This window comes from Fulmarus glacialis, unplaced genomic scaffold (genome assembly GCF_000690835.1).
Source record: "Fulmarus glacialis isolate BGI_N327 unplaced genomic scaffold, ASM69083v1 scaffold15904, whole genome shotgun sequence".
Classification (NCBI taxonomy): Eukaryota; Metazoa; Chordata; class Aves; order Procellariiformes; family Procellariidae; genus Fulmarus; species Fulmarus glacialis.
The window spans coordinates 93484-115809 of NW_009206237.1; the positions used below are offsets into that span (position 1 = coordinate 93484).

A 22326-nucleotide genomic window follows, 5' to 3' on the forward strand; every position below is an offset into this window, starting at 1 on the left:
CTACAGCTGCTTTTAAAAGGAAAGGCAGATAAATACGTGCTTAATGATAAGGACATCGATGTGAAGTGGGTAAATGACCTGGGTGAGAAAGCTCATTGACCCTCCAGCATGTTATACGAATGTCATATTTGTTGCAGCGTACTCTGTACTGACACACAGCATGTGACAATCTGAGAAGATAAAGCCTCTGACGATGCATACTTATTATTCATCTGCAATTATAAAACTCTGTGTGCTATTTCTCTTAATTGATAGTGAACACTGGAGCATAATCACGTTCAAAGTGTCTCTTCAGAATGTTGCTTTAAAGAAATGAGTAAGAAAGCCTTCTCAAATGTTTTGATAGATGATTCATTGCACTAGAGCTGCTGTCGAGGAGCCAATATAGCCAAGCCTATAAATATGCAGTTACGAGAACTCTGGAAACATGCATTCTGGTAGTGTGACAGATTCAAAAAGCACTTTTTCTACTGGAGTAGGTTTCTAAAGTTGCTTTCTTCCTGTTCTACATTCAGATACCGTTGTCTAATTAGACTAATTGGCTAGCAAATTTAACTTCTTTTAAATAAAATTATTTTGGAGGTGAGAGAACAAATACCATCAGAAACCTGAATTAGTCTTTCTTTCCATAATAATTGTTTCTTTTTAACAGAGCAGAACTAGGCTTTATTATTTCTAGGGAATGTCTGTTTAATTTACTATATATGGCACATTTCCCAAAGGAATGAATATTGGCAGTCTATTTATAAACCTTTAAGCACAGTAATCATAAAGGAATGACTAACCTCCACCATACCTGTAGTGGCAGTAATAGATACAGCTCTAACAAAAACTGTTACCTGATGGTATTTTAACAAAGCAAGCTTGCTTTAAGTCAGTACATGTGCATTTTCCTGTGTTTTGTATTGTCTTCTGAAGATCCAAAATACACTGAGGATACTGAGAATGAATGATAGCTTAGATGTGTTCTTTCCTTGAACTGCTGGTTGGATTAAATCTACAACTCCTGTGCAGACCTACAAATCTATAACATCCGTTTCAGATGAATTCGGAAACAAGGGGCCGCATTCTTTTATTTTTGGCCCAGAGATTAAAATTGATCATGGAGACACAAGGGAGCAGATTGTAGTATCACAGCTCAGTGTGGTTAACTGGGATAGTGCACGGCTTCTGTTCTACTTAAATGTGTGCATACAGGTTACAAATATTATTGATTGCAAGGGTCAGTGAAGGCTGGAGGGAGGTTATGTCGCTTGATGCTATTTGGTAATTTTTAAGGGATAAGAGCTATGAACCCTCATAGCAGCTGGGACAGGTACAGTTTAAATCTGACAAATGGAGATTTATGTTTGTGTGAGCTGGCAAAACCCTTCAGGTAGAAATAATAAATGGAAATTTGATAGGTTGTTTTATCATAGGTCAAAAAATGTGCTGTAGAAGAAGGGGAAAAAAGATTTAATTATTACCTTTTCATCAGAATGCACTGATGATAGGTTTTCAGTTGTAGATCTGTGCTGCAGAAAAATGAATAATGTTTAGAAGTCTTTTTTTGAGGCATCATTTTAAAATATATGTAGAGGTGGTTTACCTGAGGTGATTAAAAATGCAATGTAGGCGGAATGATATGGGCATAACTACTGAATAAGCTTTATAGCATCTTTTTGTTCTTCCATGTGGACAAAACCAGTATATTAATATTCTAAGATTTAAGATAACATAGTATAGTATGTTATCAAAGAACTAGGAAACAATATTTGTTTTCTATATTGACGTTTCAGAGAGAGTGGTAATTATTCAGTAGCATTTGGAAGACATTGGTGGTTTACATGGAAGACACTTCGTTTTGGGAAAAAAAAACGGTTTGGGTGAATCCTTGTTACGTTTTAAAAATAGGAATAACCAGAAAGTCCTATATTTTGCAAGTATTATTTAGCATGTGGGATTTTCTTCCTGGATAAGTAAGATTTTACAAGTATTCTATATAGATACAGTTATATAGGGTGCAAAGTTGTAATTGATCCAGGCTATTGTTTCATAGTCACCATATTCAAACAGAATGGAAGCTATGGAAGTAGCATGCAACAGAGTAATAGTAGTGGGTTTAAGAGAAACGGCTATAGTTAGATATTTCTGTGATTCTTAACTGTTCTATTTCATCAAATTTAGGAAACAATATTATAAAAATCAGTGTTTATATTTGTAACACCTATCACCACCTATCAGCTATTATATTACTATTATATCCAAAGTACAGGATGATTTTAGCTAGTACAAGTTGATGTCGTCTCAGTACACCTCATTGCATCTTCCTTGCTGTACAGTCCCTGAGATCTGATCAAAGCTATTATTCCAGAATATTAATGACTTAATTATTCCTCATATATTTCCACAGGATGAATTTGCTGCCTTTGATAGATTTTTTTCAACTGTTGCTTTGCCTAGTAGAGGCCTAATATTTATTTTTCTTTGTGATGCCAACTAAGCATTTGTAGTTTTTTCTTTGTGAATGTTTTCCATCAGATTTGTTCTCATTTTGTCCATTCCTTGCATATTTACCATATGTAGCTTCTATTGATCCAGCTTTTCAAGATTTTTTTCCAATTTTTTTTGAAATAAAAAGTTAATATGAAGAGGTTTTTTCTATGCTAACATTTGATTTTCCCTTTGTAAATTTTCATTGGCTTTGATTATTCCAATATGCCAGCATGACTGCCTATAAACTGGACATATTAGGCAGGTAAGTTATAATGAATCTGCTTGGGGAAAGATACTGTTTCTATTGCAAACAGCTATTATAATATTTTCTGCTTTCTTTTCAGGAGTCTGTTGCTCCCAATCTCTCCATCCACTTTATTTTGCTTTCGCTTCTACATATTTGGATTTTTTTGTACTGTATAAAAATCACTTTACTGTGACGTATGGTTTCTGAGGTGATAGATTTTTTGTGTCCTTCAAGTTACTGATAGACAGTTCCTAAGGAGTTGATCTTGCTTTTGTGGCCACTTCACTTCAGCATTTTTTACTGAACAAGAGTAGGCACTGGGGCCAGTTTCTTCTCCTCTAGTGTGGAGCAGCATATCACACTGACAAATAGTATCTGGCTGGTGTCTGGAGGAAACACAGCCCCCCTGTGTCTTTCCTTTGGCATGTTAGTGCTAGGAACATACTTGTAGAAGGAAGAGGGAAAGGAACTGACTGCATTAGCATGTCAGATCTTAAACTTCAGCATCCCTGCTATGCCAGTTCAAGGATGCTCCTGAATAATGACGGCTTATGCCAGTGGTGAGAAGTGACCAAATTCCAGTCAGGACTAAAAATCCAGTTCAGCTCTATTGTAAGCAGACTGGAGCAAGTTTTTTTCCTGGGTGGAATGGTACATTCTTATGTTAGAGATGGATTTGACTGAGACTACTAAATGCATTTTTGCTGGTGACCTTTTCAGATTTGTCACCAGTATAATAAATGTTACCAAGGTGACATAAGAAAGGTTTGCAGCAATATTCCACTTTATTTTTTACAGCAGATGTTTCTTCAGTTACTCTGTATTACAATTTACAGAACTCTCATGTTCTACAAATCAAGATTCATAGCAAGCTGTTTCAGTGCTTTAGGTTCTACAATAAACAATACCAGGCAGAACAGAACCAGAGGGAAGGTAAGCAGACTTCTGCATTCATCCTTCTCTATGATGAGGTTTACTTCATAGTAATCTACACATTTCAGCAAGTCCTTTCACCAGGACTACCATCTAACTTCCTAGCATCCTCAATTTGACTATTACTTCAAATATGGGCAAAATTATCACTTTCTAACCTGAGAAGAAAGGCTAGAACTACCTTAATTTAGGAAGCTGTGTATCTTTGTCCAACATAGTATCACTTCTTCTAGTGTGTCCTTTAAAGAGTTATGTTTTAAAAACACTTAGTGACACTGTATGCTTCAGTTCTGAGGTATGCATTTTAAAAGAGTGCTTTTAGAGGGTAAGTGCTCGAGTCAAACTGAGAGTTGAAAATCTTTATGGTGCTTAATTGAATACCCAGATACTGAGAATTGCAAAATCACCACATAATTTCTTCAGATCTTTGTTTAATCTTGAAACACTGATGTTTTTCACTAAAATACATTACCTTAGTCATACTTGAGTGTTACCGCAATAATATTTGAAGTGCAGGTCCCATATGTTGACCATAATAGAATTAAGAAGAGCAATTAAGACTAGCTGTAGGCTGTGGAGGGTAGGCAAAAGCCTTGAGAAAAGCTGGACTGATTACGATATAACCAAATTAAGGGTGGGCTCTATATTTGATGGGGCTAATGAGTTATGGTTCACCTTTGGACGTTTTGGTCAACATTAGATGTCAATCTAATCTGATCATGGGATTACTAAATGATGTGAGGACAGACCACACGGCTGCAGTGTTTTGTACTCCAAGCTCAATCATACAACACTGATTGCATGGTCATAATCCTAATTTCCATCATTCACGTGGGTTGATTCTAAACTTTGCCTGTGATTCCCATCTGCAGTTTCTCATGCCTAGCTCTTGTAAATTTTGGCTACATCTAAACTGGGATTGGACAATTGGCTTCAAAGAGAAATTGGATTATAAGAACAAATTTAGTTCTGGCTGATCTGACCTTCATTTCTGTTATTTCAATACCATTTGCAAGAGCTCAGATCCTTGTCTCTGTGTCTAATTTAGCAACGAAGTAAGGTGGGAGATCTATACACTGTATTACTTCCAGGTTCAGCTGCTTATTCAGGTGTTTTTAAAAGACATTATGGTATGGACATAGCTGTTCAACTTGGAATGCAGTGCAGCAATTGTGTATGGCTCTTGTTGATAGATATGAAGGGTGTTCTTTCACATATACTGTACACAGTGTTCATTCTAACTTGAGGGTAAGAAAAGGCTAGCCCAAGTGTCTTGTAGTTCTTTCACTTTTCTCCCTTTACTTTTCTTTTTCTATGAACGAGGCCTTTAGCCATCATTAGGGAATTACTCCTACAAACCTTGCAAGTGTACCTATTCCAAAGTAAAGAAATCATTAATAAAAAACAGTAAAAAGGAGCAGTTATATTACAAAATAAATCTACCAGGCTTACAAAGAAAACAAATTTGAAAGAGCCACCTGCTGTGGAGATGAGGCAGTAATCTCAACAGCAGGAAATAAACGGAGAGAGGAAGAAAATACAAAAGCATAGACATTAAAAAAGTAATTAAAACACTTATCTCTATTGACATACATAGCAAACAAAAAAAAATCAACCACCTAGAAAACATACTCTATTGAACCTCACAACAGGAAGTAACAAAGCTGCCACCGTAAAAAAAAAAAATCTCCATCAAAATGAGAGAGATCCTTTAAAAATACAAGCCTCAAAACTATTTACTAATGTGTTAATCGCTAATGGACTGACCTTGAGAGAAGCTGAGCACCTGCAGAGCATTTGCAACTTTACCGGGCGTTTAGTCTTTCAGAATCAAACCTTTAAAAATGTAGAGAGAGTAACTCTTTAGATACCAATGGCTTTCTGTTCCATTTCTGATGAATGTCATAGCACAAATTGTAATGGTGCATTTAATATAATCAGCTATGTGGCACAGCTTAGGTACCATATTTGGATAATGCATTTCAGTGTAGTTCATATCTAAATTGTTGTGTAATATTGATCCATGGACAGCAATGTTATCAATATTGCTATGAATGAATGTGAACTTCTTATAAACAAATAGGTAGAGCATATGCCACTGCATAAAAATAAGTTCTATCATGTCTAGGGAAAACTGTAAATTTGACAGTTATGAGAATTTACTGTTTCAATGTTATCTTTAAAGAAAATACTTTAATGTACTTAAAACTCATGGTCCAATTTATACAATTCATGGACTGTGTGACATAAAATAAAACTGCTTGAAATACATAGATTTTGATCTCCATTTCCCCAGACCACAAACTAGACTTGTTGAAGAAGAGCAGAGCATTCAGAAATATTAAAGGATGCTTATGTGCTTGGAATTTACAATATGTACTTTCTTCTCTGCCATGCACCTTTGTGGTTACACTCTGACCATATGGTACCTGTAACTGCAAGTCTGGGCAAGTGTGAAATGCTATCAGAAGTGTTACATCTGAAATATTTTTATATGGTAGCACAAGGAGCAAGTTGGAACACTCGGTGCGTACAAGAGAGGTGGGACAAAATAGGTACTTTTCTGTTAATTCAAAAGGATCCTTTCAGAAGGGAAATGGTGGATTTAGAAATTTACCTTCAGAGGGCAATTATCTTAGCTCTGTATCTACTTCAGGACATCTCTTTAAGAAAGTAAAAAAACCCATATAAACAAATACTGTTAATAAAAATAACTTATCAGATCATGTCAGTTCCTCTCTAAAATTCATATCAGTCTCTCTCCATCAGCCTTCCATGGCTCCTTTGGGAGTGGGCACAACTTGTTATTCTTATTCCTCCAGCTGACCAAAGGTGAGGTATTGCTGGTGCAGAACCTGTGCTGCCTCATTACTGGGCTGTGTTCAAGTTTCTTATGCTGATTAGCAGGCTGGGTCTCAGCTTGTCTGGTCTTGGCCTCTCAGGTATTATTTCAGGAGACTTGCATTGCCACCAGAGCAGATACACAGCTAATCATATGTTTCTTCCACCCACATACAGTTTCTTACGAGTTTCACGCATTTTCCTCCTCATTCTCAGGAGATTCTGACAGTTCAAGGCTTTCCACCTGGTCCTAGGATGTCTTGGGCCCCCCTTCCTTGGCAGATCCCTGTTGTGGAGGCTGGGAAGGGCAGAACAAGAGTTTTCCCTGTAAATGTGATTTTTTCAAAATTCTGTTTAACTCTGAAACATGAGCAGGTTTTCATACGTATGGCAAAAGGTGGAAAGACCTCCCTACTTCTACGTAATGCTCCATATTTGTATGACATGAGAACATTTTAAAAAAAAACCAAAAGGTCCCATAAAATGTTGAATGGGGTTTGATGTTGGTTTTGGTTCGCTAGTTTTAAAAGGTAGAAAAGGGACGTGCGTAGCCAGTGAATCCAATTTTCTTCGTTTTCTTTTTAATTCAATTTGGATAAATTTATAAATGTAATGTTGTTTTGAAACAAAGTTGAAAGATTCATTATAAAAAATGTCAAAATAGAGTGTCTTGGCTTTGAAAAAAATACTTCTTGGTATATTCAAACACAGATTGCATTCACCAGCCTGAATTTACATTTTTTTACCTGAAAGTAAGGGGTTGGTAAAAACAATTCAGCCAGTTCTCATCTTGGCAACTCTATTCTGTCAGGATAGCAACAGCTAAGAATGCAAAGAGAGGGAATTGCTTGAAAGATCCTAGCTCTTCATTTGTTTACCTGGTCCAGCTTAAGTTTTTCCAAAATGTGGTATTATCACAGTTAAAAATGAATAAAACCAAACTTTTCAGCATTTGATGTGAGGGAAAACAGAAAACCTCACAGTGCTCTAGTAAGCTTTGTCCCTGTAGGGTACTGTATATTTACACTTCAACTTCAGCTCCATTTTTTTTGTCTTGAGATTTGTTTTCAGTCAGCTGCTAGTGAAAACTACATTTGACCCTTACCAAAGACGAGGGCTTATTTTGTTATTAAGACTGGCTGAGAAGTTCATCTGAAATTGCAAATCTGCCCAAACATGTCAGATTTAAGTAATCCAAACAATGAGTTCAGGTTCAGAATGCATTCCTGTTTCTGGGGAGAGGGGATTTGATCAAAATAGGAAAGAGAGACATGCTGTGCCTCTACTCCCACTTTAGTTTTCCTTTCCAGACCAGGCTAATAGTTACAGTAATAGCAGCAGTATTTATTTCCTTTTCAGACTTAGCTGATTGATGTGTTGACGTGCCTTGATTTATTTGACGCAGCAACCAAGTGGACTAGGTGCATTGCTCTGCATGCCAATCCCTTATGTTGTGTATATTGCCTTGTATATCTGAAAAATTGACTGTAATCGTTTAGTGATTCATATTTCATCTGGACTAGGGAATTGTGAGACGATCTAAATTCTATCTCTTTAAATGGAGACGATGGACTTAACACCACCAGTTAAGAAAATTAACATGCATCAGTATTGTGAGAACAAGGAGTATAAGATCTTGATAGGAAGCAGATGTTTCTTCTAACATATATATGCACGTATATATTTATATGTATATATAAAGGATATAAAAATGAGAGGTCAAAATCTGTGTTTTCCAAAACCGCTGTTATAGTGGCTAATGACTTTGGAAAGTATACGGTATGTCAGATGTGGGAGAGACACTAATGCTGAGATATAGCCCACTGGAGAATGGGCTGTGGGGATCAAATGAAGGAAAGAAGGAAAGAGGCCTTCATGCTAAGAGAGTGATGCTTACTGAGAGATATCTAGAGCATCTGGAGATGAAAGGCAGGGCCTAGCAAACCAGAGGGTCAGGAATAGAGAAGAATTGCTTTCTACACTGTACCTGACCCACACTGGGACTGTCTAGATTAGCTTTTGCAAAGCTGAACTAGATCTGTCATGCAAGCTGTTATTTTCATGATGTTTCTACTTTCTCTATTCTTAGTAAATGCCGTTTTCCACAGCCCATGAGGCTTCATTGTGTGGTTTGGATATCAGTTGCTTCGGAAGCTTTTTCCCTGGCATCAGCAGGTAAAAGGACTGAGGCTTCAGGAAGTCCAGGGCTTTGGCTGCAGAAGGCGGGGGGTCAAGCATAGCCCTCTGCTTGTGTACAGGTGTGCAGAGTCCATCTGAACACCAGTGGAATTGTCTTTCTAGGCTGCCTGCTCTTGGTTGCCCTTCAGAACAATTGTTCTTCAGTGCAGGTGAAGGAAATAATTGTTATCACTAGATTTTGATATAGGCTATTTAAAGGCAGGAGACCTAGGATAGTGAAAGATTGTTTCAGGACAAGACATACCAAGTAATAAATAGAAAAGCCTTTTAGCTGGCTTGCAGGTGGATTTGAAGACCAGAGAACTGATTATCATTGGCTTCAGCCTAAAACCTAGGGGAAAGACCTCGTGTTTTCCTAAGCATTTTTTCTTGGGTGGCTCCTGGCTATTTTGTACTAGTGTGTGAATTTCCTTTTGCTAAAGGATCTCTCCGATTTATCTTCAAAGGGTATTTCTCTTGGTTCATTATTTTGACCTAAATTGTGACCTAAATTTGACCTAAAATATGTCTTTCATAGATGACTGGCGTTTTAAAAATTTTATTTCTTCTTTAAAACCGTTTGCTCAAAACTACATTTTTCCTCTACAGCTGTTTTTTCATCAGATGTTCTCTCTCCTGAGAGGCTGTTGGTTATTTATCAATATTTGATCTGTCTGTAAAGCGTCCTTCTGTGGGGTGGCCATTTATTATGAAATGGTGTCTCTCTAAAGTGGATCTTACCAGTTCTTGATCTCATTCTCTGTTTGTCTGCCTCTGTCTGCCTCTTTCTTAGCTAGCCTAGTGGCTTTAAGAAGTACTCAATCTCTCTGTTTTAACAAAATTAAATGCAATCATTATAGTGGCAAATACTAAACAGCAAAAGGAGATACATCAGAATCCAGTACAACTTCCAGCAGATGCTTAGCAAAGAGCTTGAAGCCGTGCCAGGTGTTTATAGATATAAGAGAAAAATCCCCTGCATTTCCTTCAAATGTAAATATTGCAAAATTGGTTTTCATGGAGTTTTCAGCAAAGTGAAAATAGTAAAATAAATAGCAGAAAATGCTATGTATACCGACTACCTCTTAGGCTTTTTTTTTGTCATATCAGCTAGGCTAAATATTATTGAATCCAATGCATTCTTAATCCAACCCCTTTGATTTCAGTGACACTGAACTAGTGATGAACCTGAACCATGAACATTGCAACGTTCCCTTAATTCTACTCTTTCTTCAGCTTATGGGAGCTAAATTACTGATGCCGTTAGAGACGAAATAATTTTCATTAGGAGATGATAAAAGCGGCAAAAATAAGTGGGAAAAAATATTTGTGAGGGTTTCTCCTTATTTTTGAATGGGATAGATGTTAGGTAGAAAGGAAATTACCTTTTATGCAGGCTGCTCGTCTCACTAATGACAAGAATGTTTCTCCCAAGCGTAAACTGAGGCCTTGGAGCTGGTTTATGGATACCTCAATAGAAGTAGTTGCATTACTCTGTCCTCTTGTCTGTAGGCAGTCACTGAGAGCCTTTTCCAAGGGACTCTTCTTGCCATAGATGATTTTGCAGTATATACATAGAGGAAAACCTATGCAGTTTTAAAAAGAATTTCTTTAATGCATTTTACATACTGTACTTTCAATAGCACTGAGTATTTCTGGCAGCCTCTTAAGGTATCCATTATTCATTCTTCGTTAGCTGATATTCCAGTCTACCCAGGAAGTACAGCATTCAAAGGTCTTGAAGTTCAGTACGTGCTAGTATTTTCTAACCTTATTTTTCTCAATATCCAACTATAGATTAGCGATGTTTTGAAAGTCAGGTGTTCAGCAACTGAGTCATGATTTTTTTTATAAATAGAGATCAAGAAAGTGCTCAATAACACGAGATTTTTGAAATGCAAAAATTTCAGGATTTTTTTATTTGCTTTTTGGCTTGTAAGCCTTTTGAATTCAGTGAGAGCGTGTTTTCATTTTACTCACTGAAACTGTTAAAACTAAAAATATACTTTATTTTCTTCTTGTGTTATAGTAACTTCATTCAGGGATCTAGAGATTTAAGAAACTTCCCTCATATCAGGTGACTCATGAAAAAATCCTAAGCTTTCTTACAACTGAGTCCTGATCTTATGCTGCAATGAGACAGATTTTTGCTGCTTCAGTAATCTAAAAAGCCCCTAAACCTTCCCTACTTGGAACAGCACTCCTCAAAGTGCAATCCTGCTTTACTGTTGACACTAACATGGTGTTATTGGGGTTTTTCAGACCAGTATGTCTGAAAGAGGGGAAAGATTAGTCTGCTGCCATCCATGCCTGAGAATGGAGGGAACACAGATTGCTTTGCATGCTCCAATTCTGCCTGCTTGCTCTGAGGACTTCTTGGTTCTAGTGTGTTTTCTTAGAAAAATTGTTGACATTTACTCCTTTTCAGTATGTAATTATTAATTAGCATACTTTGATAATATTATGGGTTTTTTAGATGTAAATATGAAAGTCGAGGCCCTGTTGAAAATACTCTGGTAGATCATTGCGTTTGCATGAAAAAAATGTTTTAACTTCTGTGGCAGCTAGGCTCGTTTTTTTTGTGCTGTCCAAACGTTCACACAGCAACGAGAAGATATTCCTTGATAATTGGAAGATGCTTTTTGCTGCTTTCTTTTAATTGAAAGACATTTGTTGCTATTATTGGTTGTGAGGTGTATCCCTGTCTGTATCCTATGGCTTCTGTATAAATATGTGCTATTAATAACTATAAATAAATGTCAGCCAATAAGGACTTTGGGGTTTTGAGAAAACAATCAAGAATGGCAAAAAATGGTGGCATGCAAATACTCGCAGATAAGACAGATCTACAGCATTGCCATTTGTCCTCCTCGCCTCATCGGTTAAGCTGTTTATTATTGCCTCATTTGTATTATCTGCAGACTGTATTGAAAAATGCCTCAAAACAAAGGGAAAAAAACCCGTTTCACATCAGTAAGAGTTACATGCACATGCAGGTAAACCAATACAGGAAAAGCTTACAAGAGTCTTCCCCAGTAGCTTCCCTGCTTTTGCACCCTTTATATACTCTTCTCGCTAACCCTTTTCTCTGCATTTGTTTTGGTATGAGTTATATGAGTCCACAGGTTATCCAACAACCTTATTTCCAAGTGCCAGTACTATACTAAAAGATCACCAGATATGTAAGCTACAGACTACAAACATGAAGCTACAGTCATTTGTGATGTTCTTTCAGAAACATCTGAGTGTTTGTATAAATGCTTGTATTGAGAGTGTTTTTGAGAATGTGTATGTAATGTGAAATATATATTAGTCATTGAAATTTCCCTTGTAGTTCTGATATGCCTTAAAATATCTATTTTAGGTTTGCCGGAACCAAACAGAGACAGTATATTCCAAGGACTGAGAATGGATCAAGGATTCTACACATCTAAAGACTTCCTACCTTTGGTAGCAATGGCAAGTAAACCAGGTGTGTTGCAATCATGTTCAGTAAGTCATTAGCAGTATTGATATATCAAAATGGACAGCTGGTACACAGCAGCACATCCAATTACGAAGCACCTCCCAGTGAATAGGTCTGGGGCAGGGTTTTCTCTTGGTGAGTTGCAACCTCAGGAGTGTGGTCAGGAAAGTCAGTCTTAAAGACTTTAAAGCAAATAGTCATATATAAAAACCTAAGCACATAGCAAATCATTACCCCTAATAAGTTATATTTGTTATTTTGAATTATATTCAAAAGATGTTGTAAGCTTCTCATTTGTATAAATTATCTTGCTATAAATAGTATATATAAGATGGTCTTGAAAAAATCTGATATTAAAGAAGGTGTTGCCAGCCCATATAAGCAACTTCTTTGTATATTGCTGATAAATGATTTTACTTGATCCCAAGTCACGTGCTGCATGTTTTACAGACACATTTAAGGGAGCACTAGTTCCTTACCTGAAGAACTTATGGTCTAAGACTCAGGACAACAGTAGTATGCCAGGAGTTAATAAGACAACACTCAGTTCATAGGCACCAAACACAGTCTTGTTTTATGCTTTTACATCCTTGTTTTGAGTACTGAGTTGGTTGCATTTGCTCCCCAAGAAGTACAGCTGCTTTCAGTGGCCCTGAATGTGAAGTCATAAGCCCCAGATGGATGTATGAGATGGGGCTCATGACTTCTACGCCACGTTCCCTCATGGTCTAGATTCCCCAATGTGTTGATAAAAAAGAAATTCCGTATACAGTTTTCTGGGCATATACTTAATGCAGTATGTGGTCTTGTGCATATGACCCCATATTTAACCATGCATATACCTTTTTTATCTACAAACTGATTTTCTTCAGAGCATTCAGAAATTTCTTTTAGCGTCATATAGGGTTGCTTGCTTATTTAGTAGGCTTTCCGTAAACAATGTGTTAAAGAATATATCTTCTAGCGGCAAATTATTCTGCATATAAAACTAAAGTTTATTACCCCATTTTATGCAAAATATTTAGGAAGGGAAATTCTACATCCCATCTGTCCCATCTCTCTGCTGTTTTGATCAAATGCTTATTTCTGTCTGTTTTCTTAAGCTCAATGTGAGCTCAAATGGGTTGGGAGAAAAGGGTGGGTTTTTTTTTTTTTTGAAGAAAGAGATGTTTAAAAACCAAACAGATTGAGAATCTGCACTGCAAAACATTTGTAGATTAACAAAGGAAAAATAAATCCTGCAAAACAATCCCCTCTTGTAATAATTTGACTAAAAATATTTTATAGAATTCTGTATGGACACGTAGCACTCGTGTACTGTAAGTTGCCTGCCTGCATGAGGATCTATATACTGTGATCCGCATCTTTTAAAATGTTGCAAAGTAGCACTCTAAGTTTGCCAGGATACGTAATGATTTTTTTTTATGTTAAGTCTACAATGAAAAAAAAGACGAACTTTGAAGAACTAACCTTTTCTGACTGACAGTAATAGATAGCTCTTTGGTGTTGTCTGTTAATTAACATGGTCTCTTAATTTTCCTAGTGTCTGTCTGTAGCTGTAGCCACCTCTTGCTCTCTACAGCATGGAATTTTAAAATAAAATATACACGTCCTATATCCTGCTCTATCCTCTCTTTTTACTATAACGGTTCTTTAAATAATAGACATAATAGACTTACTCACAGTAAAATACATATTCTGTCTGCTTATTCAGTTCTGAATACCACTTGTTAAATACTTTCCTCCAAAAGGCATTCCCCTTGCAAATACATAGACGTGAATTTACCTCGGGAGTGGCCTTGTTACCAAGAGCAAAGTGGGCTGCTGTGACTGATCTGTTCTAGACTAGTCCTATAATGGCACTCTGAGCTGCCATTCCCCTGCTGCACTTGTGCTTTTTCCATTGCTCAATGTACAATTTTTGTGAAGGATTAAGTTCGTTAAAAATAAATGAGAAAAGTTTAGAGAGAATTTTAGAATAAGAAGCCTATTAAGTAAATAGTAAATGCAATGCCATATACATAGGGGGGAAAATGATAGCATTTGCCATATATTAAGCATTTTACAAATGGAGAGAGAATATGTCTATTAGGATGTTGTTTCTCACTCCGTTTATAGGTCTAAATTAAAAGCATTATTTCCTTAAATGATATTTGTGTTTCTTTACAACTGCATGTGAAAATCTGCTGCTACTATAGCAAGATACTCGAGTCACAGTGCAATGATTAAATGGCCAGCTTAGCGCCTCCTGACTGAAATTATCATGGGCTTATTGACAATATAGCTTTATATTGTTTATGGCATTATTTTTTAAGTTGCAATAATTTGCCTAATCAACAGTTAGTTGTACTTAAACGTGTGATAAAGTGCAGTCTCATACAAGGAACACACACAGTTCAGTTTTACTTAAGTATTTCTTGTATAATCAAATCATCAAATACAAGCAGTAGATGACGAACGTGTAATGTCCTCATTCTCTCCATGTAACTTTTTGCAAATCGTTTGTAGAAAGCCACTGTAGATTAAATGTTTTCTCCCAGTGGAAGATCTAGGAATTACTGTAATAATAATACTCTTTCTGCCTCATGTTCAGCTGCCTGAGAGAATAGTCTCTGAGAACCACGTCATAGCAAGAACAGTGTCAGTGCCTTGTAGAAAACTGACTGAGGGGACTAACTTTGAGAAACCATTACACAAAACTACCAACAACTGGTCATCTTTCGAAAAATACCAAGTATTACTCTTTATAATCTGTGGTGGTTTTTTTTAACTGGAAGGATAATGAATCTGATAAGAGAGAAACTTACTTTTTGAATAAAAAGATCTCACAATGCTAATTTCAACCTGACAGGACCCACAATCCTACAAACATGTTGTCATTTGAATTCTTTCCAGATAGAAAAGTGCAGCTGCTTAGAGTACTTACTATGAAATTATGTATATGAGCATATCTTAAAAACGGGAATAAAACTATCTTTCAGTGAAGCAGAATAATTTGATAGTGACACTCCATGCTTGGAAACTGTAAGATGCAATTTTACACTGCTTTGAGTACAAGTACCTTTTGAGCTGTCATGCAGAAATGGTTTCTCTACTTGAAAATGGGGTTTTCCTTTCATCTTTCAGGGATGTGTGCCTGTCACTCTCCATTGCCATCAATACATGGAACTGTGATTGTACTTGGGGCAGGAGACACTGCTTTTGACTGTGCAACATCTGCTTTACGCTGCGGAGCTCATCGCGTGTTTGTGGTCTTCAGGAAGGGATTCACTAATATCAGGGCTGTCCCAGAAGAGGTGAAATTGAGTAACAGCATTTATGAGAAGGAATATTGGTTGTTATTTTTACAGGGCCTAAAAGTGTGCTATAGGTACTTAAAAGACATTTACTGAGGTTTTGTTTATAAAAATGCTCTTAAAATGTATAAATGTTTATTAAAGATCTGAGGCTCATTTTAAATAGTCTCTGTATAAAGAATTTTCCTCAGTTGTACCTGTTTCATGTAAAGTCAGAGAGATGCATTTGCATACAGGGGGTAGAATTTCTTGTAAATTAGAAAATACAGTAAAAATTTTAATCTTGGGAGCACCCCAGAGATCAAACAGCTATTTGAGTATTGTAGGTGACTCTTCAGGTCATGGTTAGATGCTAGAATGATATCTTCTGGCTGCTAATGAATCTCAGTGATCCTAACGTTGCTTTGGGAGCCTATAAAATCATGTAAGAAAATTACTTACAGTGATTTTGGTTTTGAATCACTGCCAATGGCAATAGAGCAATGTCATTCATCACAGATTTCAGCGTTCAATTTGATTTTTAGTTTGGCTTTGCACTTTGGCATTTATCAGGACATCTGCGCATTTTGAAACTTACTCTGCTTCCTCAATGTATCTGTACTACAGGAGGGCTTTTTCAAGTTATATTTTCTTATTTTGGTGGGCTTTTTCCATTATCAGTTATTTGGTACATACTTTTTTATTTGGTGCATACTTGAGGATATCAGGGCATTTAATGCATCTTTATCAGGAGATTCATGGTAGTTTGGTAGATGTTATAGAAGGGCAATGGAGGTACAAAAAAAGTAATAGAGGGTCTCTTGATGCATAATTTACTTCTGTTTCTGTTGCACTTCATTTAAGAATTTTAGACACAATGAGATTACTGAAGCCATTGCAGAGACAGACTTATGTGCTATACAGATTCTTATTAATCAAGAATCAGCTGTCACTCTGAACCAGAATCTTTGTTAGCAGCCTGTGTAAATTCTTAAAAGTTGTCAATGTTTGTATTCATCCAATCATGCAGTGGCCTTGAAAAAAAGTAAAATAAAAGTAGCTTCAGCTAGTAACAGCGATGCTAGAATGATGTCAGGTTGGATATTACATGTTCAAAAAAGTTTTATTGTGTAAACATAGACAATCAAATCCTGAAGACTTTGCTAAGACAAAATGTTGTTTGGCTTCAGCAGTTTTACCACAGCAGAGATTCAGAAGATCTTAAGTCTGGATTGTCACTGAGAAAACTGTTGTTTGCATATGGTAGTCAGCATTTAATAACATCTTAAAATCATAGTAAACACAAATCAGGGCATGTACTTAACTAATACTAGGCGTCTTCTTAAAAGACACAGATAGTTACGTAAGGTAACTCTTTTGCCCTCAAAGGAATTAAACGTATTCAAAGTAAAAGGGAACAATAAGAAAATATATTGGAGAAATATTTGCATTGCAAATTTACTTAGTACTACTGTTAGAACTGCTTGATTAAATAGCACGGGAGGCTCTGAAGTTGGTATTAAGATGACTGACTGTATACCGTACACGTGACTTCTACTACAGAAGAATGCATGGTAGCATCTTGAGTCAAAAAATGTTTTATGTTTTTTTTTTTTTCTCATAAAAACACAACAATGTTCAAATTCTATATTTTATTGCTTCTACTCTACAGATGGAACTTGCAAAAGAAGAGAAGTGTGAATTTCTGCCTTTCCTCTCCCCTCGGAGAGTTGTACTTAGAGGTGGACAAATTGTTGCTATGGAGTTTGTTCGAACTGAACAAGACAATGATGGAAACTGGAGAGAAGATGAGGATCAGGTTGTCCGTCTGAAAGCTGATGTGGTGATCAGTGCCTTTGGCTCCATTTTAAGCAACAATAAAGGTAACCCTGACTAACGCATTCTGTAAATGCTGATTGTTATTTTAGCTGCAGCCATTTCCTGTGCTTTGGCAGCTTTGTGAAATGAGTCTTCTGGAGGTTACACAGCTTATGACTGCTGGTCCTCCTCACAGGAATTTCTTTGTCCTTTAGGCATACCTCTTAGAACAAAACTTGAGGGTCTGATAATAAAACAGTTTTCTGTATATCACTGTATAGAGCAAGAACTCAAATTAGACGTACAGTTGCTCAGTATATATCTTGCTTTCCTCTCAATGAAATGGGATCTCAGAGAATACTCTTGAGGATTTCTTCTGGTCTCACTAATTAACTTTAGAGAAACTGATTATACTACAACTTCAAACTGAACTGATCTGATCTCTAAAACCTTTTTTTTACCTATTAAATTAAGCAAGAATTAAGATGGATTCATTATTCTCGTTCAGCTGGTCTGGGTATCCTCATTTCTTGTGAATAGACAAGAAACTGTGGCTTCTCTCATTTATACAGTATTTGTTAAATTCACCCATGCTTGTCTCAGCTTGTGTCATTATTTAGTTGCACTTTACAAGCTTTGGTCTTAAAAATTAACAGTTACATAGTTCCAGAGTAAAGATACAGAAATTAGCACATTGATGGCATTTCAGAGATTGAATTGTCTGGATGTAGCAGAAAGAGAGCTGAAGAACAGGAGTACAACTAAGAGCATGGGAACTGAGCAGAGCTCAGACTGTTCTCCTCTGACACTAGGTTAGATTTAAAGAGTTCAGGCACATACATCAAAAGTAAAAAACACTGACTCAGCAGAAGGCAGACTGATAAAATGAGTAGATCTTCAGCCTGGAGACACTCATCAAGGTTAGCAGGTTCTGAAAGCCTTAGTGATCAATGTGCCTACCTCTCCAGGGCACAGTCATGCCAGCCAATTACCCCATGACATGTTGTCGTGGTCCTTTAGGTATAAATGCTCTGACAGAGGACTTGGCAAGTGCCTCAGAGTGCACATCACCAGAAAATTTGGTAATCAGATGCTGGTTCTGCCAGTGCGAAGGGAATGTCAAAATTTCTTAGCATAATGTGGTTTTGTGAATCTTTTCAATCAAGGAAAAACGTAACTCTCAAATAATCTAAGCAGAGTCTAGTAGCATTTGTGGACATACCTCAGGCATATAAAATGTATGCCTTCTCACATCTGCATTTTCTGTGTATGCCTTATAGATAGCACTGTTTTAAATGAAGTTAAATGAGTTTTCTGATAGTAAGATTTTCTAGAGTTATTGGTAAAATTACGCAAAAAGTGTGCTGGCTTCACAGGAAGACAAAACATTAGTTAATGAAGATAAATTATAAGTCCCATTGAAGAATTTTAGAATATAGCCGCTAGCAGAGTTGTCTGTAATCTGAATGAGCTACTCGGTGCTTCCTGTTCACCAGTCCAATTGTATATAAAGTTAAACCATCATACAGCCACGAGAAGAGTCTAAACACTCTCCTACAGTAAAAAAGAAGGACCAGTCTGGTTCCTTGAGGAACACGTGAAGTTAATTCCAGGAGCATTCCTATCTCGTGTGTGTTACTATTGCTTTGCGATAGGTTCATGCAGCCTAGGCTGTTATCTAGACAGCAACGGCACCCAGCTGCGTGCAGTGCTAATTACTCAGGGCTGCCTTCTGCCCTGCAGTTGCCTCCTGCTCTAAAGGAGTTTATGTCTCTTTGAGAGAACAGACTCCCATTCCACTTGGAGATGTATTGCTGTGTAAAGAGTCTGGCATCTGTGTTGGTCATGTTTTAGGGCCCAGTCTAACCCCCAGGAATCAGGGAGAAGATGATTAAGATTTTTTTTTAATCTTTAAGAGATTCATGAGCTACTCTGTTGGTCAAGTTGACTTGACTGAGACTTTTGGAAAGTTTTGTTGTTGTTGTTGTTTTTAAAACCCTCTGTTTAGGTTTTTTGGAAGGTTTTCTAGAGCCTCATGTGGTAAATCAAATATTAGCCTATGCAATCAGTATGTTTTGTTGTGATTCATAGACCCTATGATAAAGGAGTGATGCTGGTTTTTTGCACATTAAAAACTGCTTCAGCTAAAAGGCTGAACTTACTGTGTTGCTTAGCCATAATACTGGGTCAGTCTTGTATCTCCTAGTACGCATTCACTGTCTAAATTAATTGTGAGATTTTAAAATAGGAACATAAAATGGGAGGGGAACAAAGTCATGCAGTGAGCTGATCGTTAAAGAAGAGTCATTTACCTTGGGGGTGAGCAATACACCTCAGTTTCACACTGTATTTTTAGTGAAACTGCTATTAGAATAGCAATCAAATTACGAGGAAAAATGCAAGGCATTTGTTTTGGATGTTGTGAAGGTGAAAAGAAACTAAGACTTGAGGGAATAAAGTGTTCATTTTGAGCATACCATTTCAGTTGCTTTTAAATCTTTATTTTTTGACTAAGCTGTCTTAATGAAAGTCAAATTTGCTTTTCACCATTGAGCTGGATTACAACCAAATCTCCAGGCTACCTCAGCATACATAACAAAAAGAAATGGGAAAAAAAAAAACAAAAACAAAAAACTAAACACCAAAAGCATCTTATATTCTTAGTGTTTTTTTGTTTTTTTTTTAAAGAAAGTGCATTTTTATATTCAAAAGATGGAGATATTCAGGTATTCTTCATCAAAAGATGGTGATGAAAATACTGGAGATACTAAAAAATGCAAATGCCATGAGCAAACTGATGTGACTTGGAACTTGATCTTTGACGAAGTGGATGGACTAGGTGACCTCCAGAGGGCCATTCTAGTCTGAATTATTCTATGACTGAATGACTCAGATGCAGGTTGAATAAACGTGCTAATTGTTGCTCATACAAAGAGCTTTATCAATTGGCCTAATTCATAAGGCACCTCAGGGAACTGCAAATGCAGTATTGGTATGGGCTAAGCTAGCAGGATATGTCCTATTTGTTGTTAATATTGTTAAATGCTGATGCTACTGATGTGAGAATAAATAAAATACTTTGAAAACCAGAGGGATTAAAATTGGACTTAGCCCCAGTTTAGCAAAGTGTTCAGGGCAGCCTTGATGCTCATGTTCTAAAGTTTTGTTTAACAAGACATAAGCATGTGGCTGACTGCTCTTCTGAGCAGAAATAGCTCATAGGTTAGAAAGCTTTTTCTAGTCTATTATCCTCAGTAAGATGTTTCGTATTCTTGCACAGTAACTATTCAATTTGCATCTGAGATTCCATGTGCTCACACTAGGTATTTAGTCTTTTTTGTTTTGTTAAAATGCTGATTGTGTTTTTAAGCAACAGTTCTAGTAAGTATTCATCCTCCCATTGGGAATCATATAAATGCATCATTAATTTAAAAAAATGGACTCCTAAGTCCATTTATGCTCAGGAAGTTGCTAATAGACAAAATGGGAGAGTTGCCTTCTAAACTATTTTAAGAGCATTACCACTTTACTGAAACCAGTAAAAAAACACACAACAAATTGTTCAAATCAAACTATTGCAGTGGAATAAGAAAAATGTTTTGCTTCTTGTTGGAAAAAAAGAAGATTTTGCAAGCACAAGCTGCTTTCTTTTTTTTCTTATTGCATAGCTTACCAAAGCCTTCAAGCCATCATAACTGACCCACATAAACAAAGAGCTGTGAGAGAATTTTGTACCTTTCCTCACGTTCCTGTTCTTTTGCTTGGTTTGTTATTTTGGAGGTCTACGATGTATTAATGAATTACTGAAATATCTCTGTCAGCATTCCAAATTGCAACTACTCAATATATGCAAATGTAATTCTGTGTATTCCCTAGTCCTGTGTACAGCCTCAACATCCTACTTAACACCAGTCTGGTTGGTTTTAAAGTCTAAACTTTGAATAACCATTTTTTTAATCTATTTTTTTTTCTGATAAGCAAAAGGGAAGAATATTTTTGGATTGCAAAATTTTACACTGGAATAAATGTCCTTGTTCTGATTTATTTTCCTGCATTTCTGAGGAGAACCTGGACTTTCTCAGGAGAACCATGGAGAAATTACGGAAAATAGTACACTTGTTCAAGACGCACTACAAAATGCAGTGCAGGACAGGGGACCAAGGCAGGATAGAGAACTGGCAACATAAGTTTAGTTCAACACTCTGTTTAGCAGGCAGCATAAGGAGGAAGTATTCCTATTTTCCAGAACGCTGAATCTTAGCGTGGTAATGTCTATTTTATTTTGCATGAGAGACAAAAAAGGGGAATGCAAAAATATCCAAGCAAACCCCAAATACCGCCTTAGCAAAAACCCCCAGAAATAATAGCTATTTGTGAGCGAAAATAAGTTTTATTAAATTTTTGGTGGTAGCTAGTTATTGCATGGTAACTGAAGGGCAAAATTTGATTTCACGTTTCTGGGAATTAGTCACAACTTTCAGATATTTTGCTTTTACTTTTAGTACGACTGTCATCTTGCTTGGAAACTGCAGCAGCAAACCCTAGAAGGCTCACTAGAGTATAACTACTGCTCCCCCAGTATAGTTCAACACACAGCAAAGATAAATTTGCCCAAGTATTTACAATTTTATTCTTTAACCCACTTCTACTTAAAATTTATTTCTGTTGATTGAGAAGCATTTGCTAGGAAAAAAGGCAAAAGGCTTGCAGAGCTCTGAGCTCGTAAGTGAAAAAGATTTTAATTTTCCTTTGTACAAATAGAGAACTTCAAATGGTACAGAAGCCAGCGAACCTGCAGGGAGGGGTGAATTTCTTCATACAGCCTGGTCAGGCAACTGGGTAACTTCCGCCTCAAAGCACTGAAGCCGTGACTATCTAATGAAAGACTGGGAGGGAGGAAGAGAGGTGGCTGTGATGCCCCAGCTGGGAATGCCCATGGGGGTGACCTGGTGTCTCCCTAATAGCACAGCATCTGCCTTGCACCCACAGAACAGACTTCTAGTCACCAGGCGTTTTGAAAAAATTGTTATATAAAACTGAAATTTATATAGATTCAAAAGATTCCTAGTGATGTAGGTAGGAGTTTTCCTGCT

The 22326-nt window shown here is 36.8% G+C and overlaps 1 protein-coding gene across 1 annotated transcript in view; it reads left to right on the plus strand.

Moving 5' to 3' along the window:
• LOC104075248 (dihydropyrimidine dehydrogenase [NADP(+)]-like) overlaps nt 1-22326 on the plus strand; it is a gene marked incomplete at its 5' end in the record, with an annotated part of 82805 nt that overhangs the window by 55914 nt on the left and 4565 nt on the right. Inside the window, 3 exons of the mRNA XM_009575684.1 lie at nt 12039-12146; nt 15267-15436; nt 17088-17298. Coding sequence (XP_009573979.1) covers nt 12039-12146; nt 15267-15436; nt 17088-17298 — 489 coding nt within the window. The remainder of the gene's footprint in view (nt 1-12038; nt 12147-15266; nt 15437-17087; nt 17299-22326) is intronic.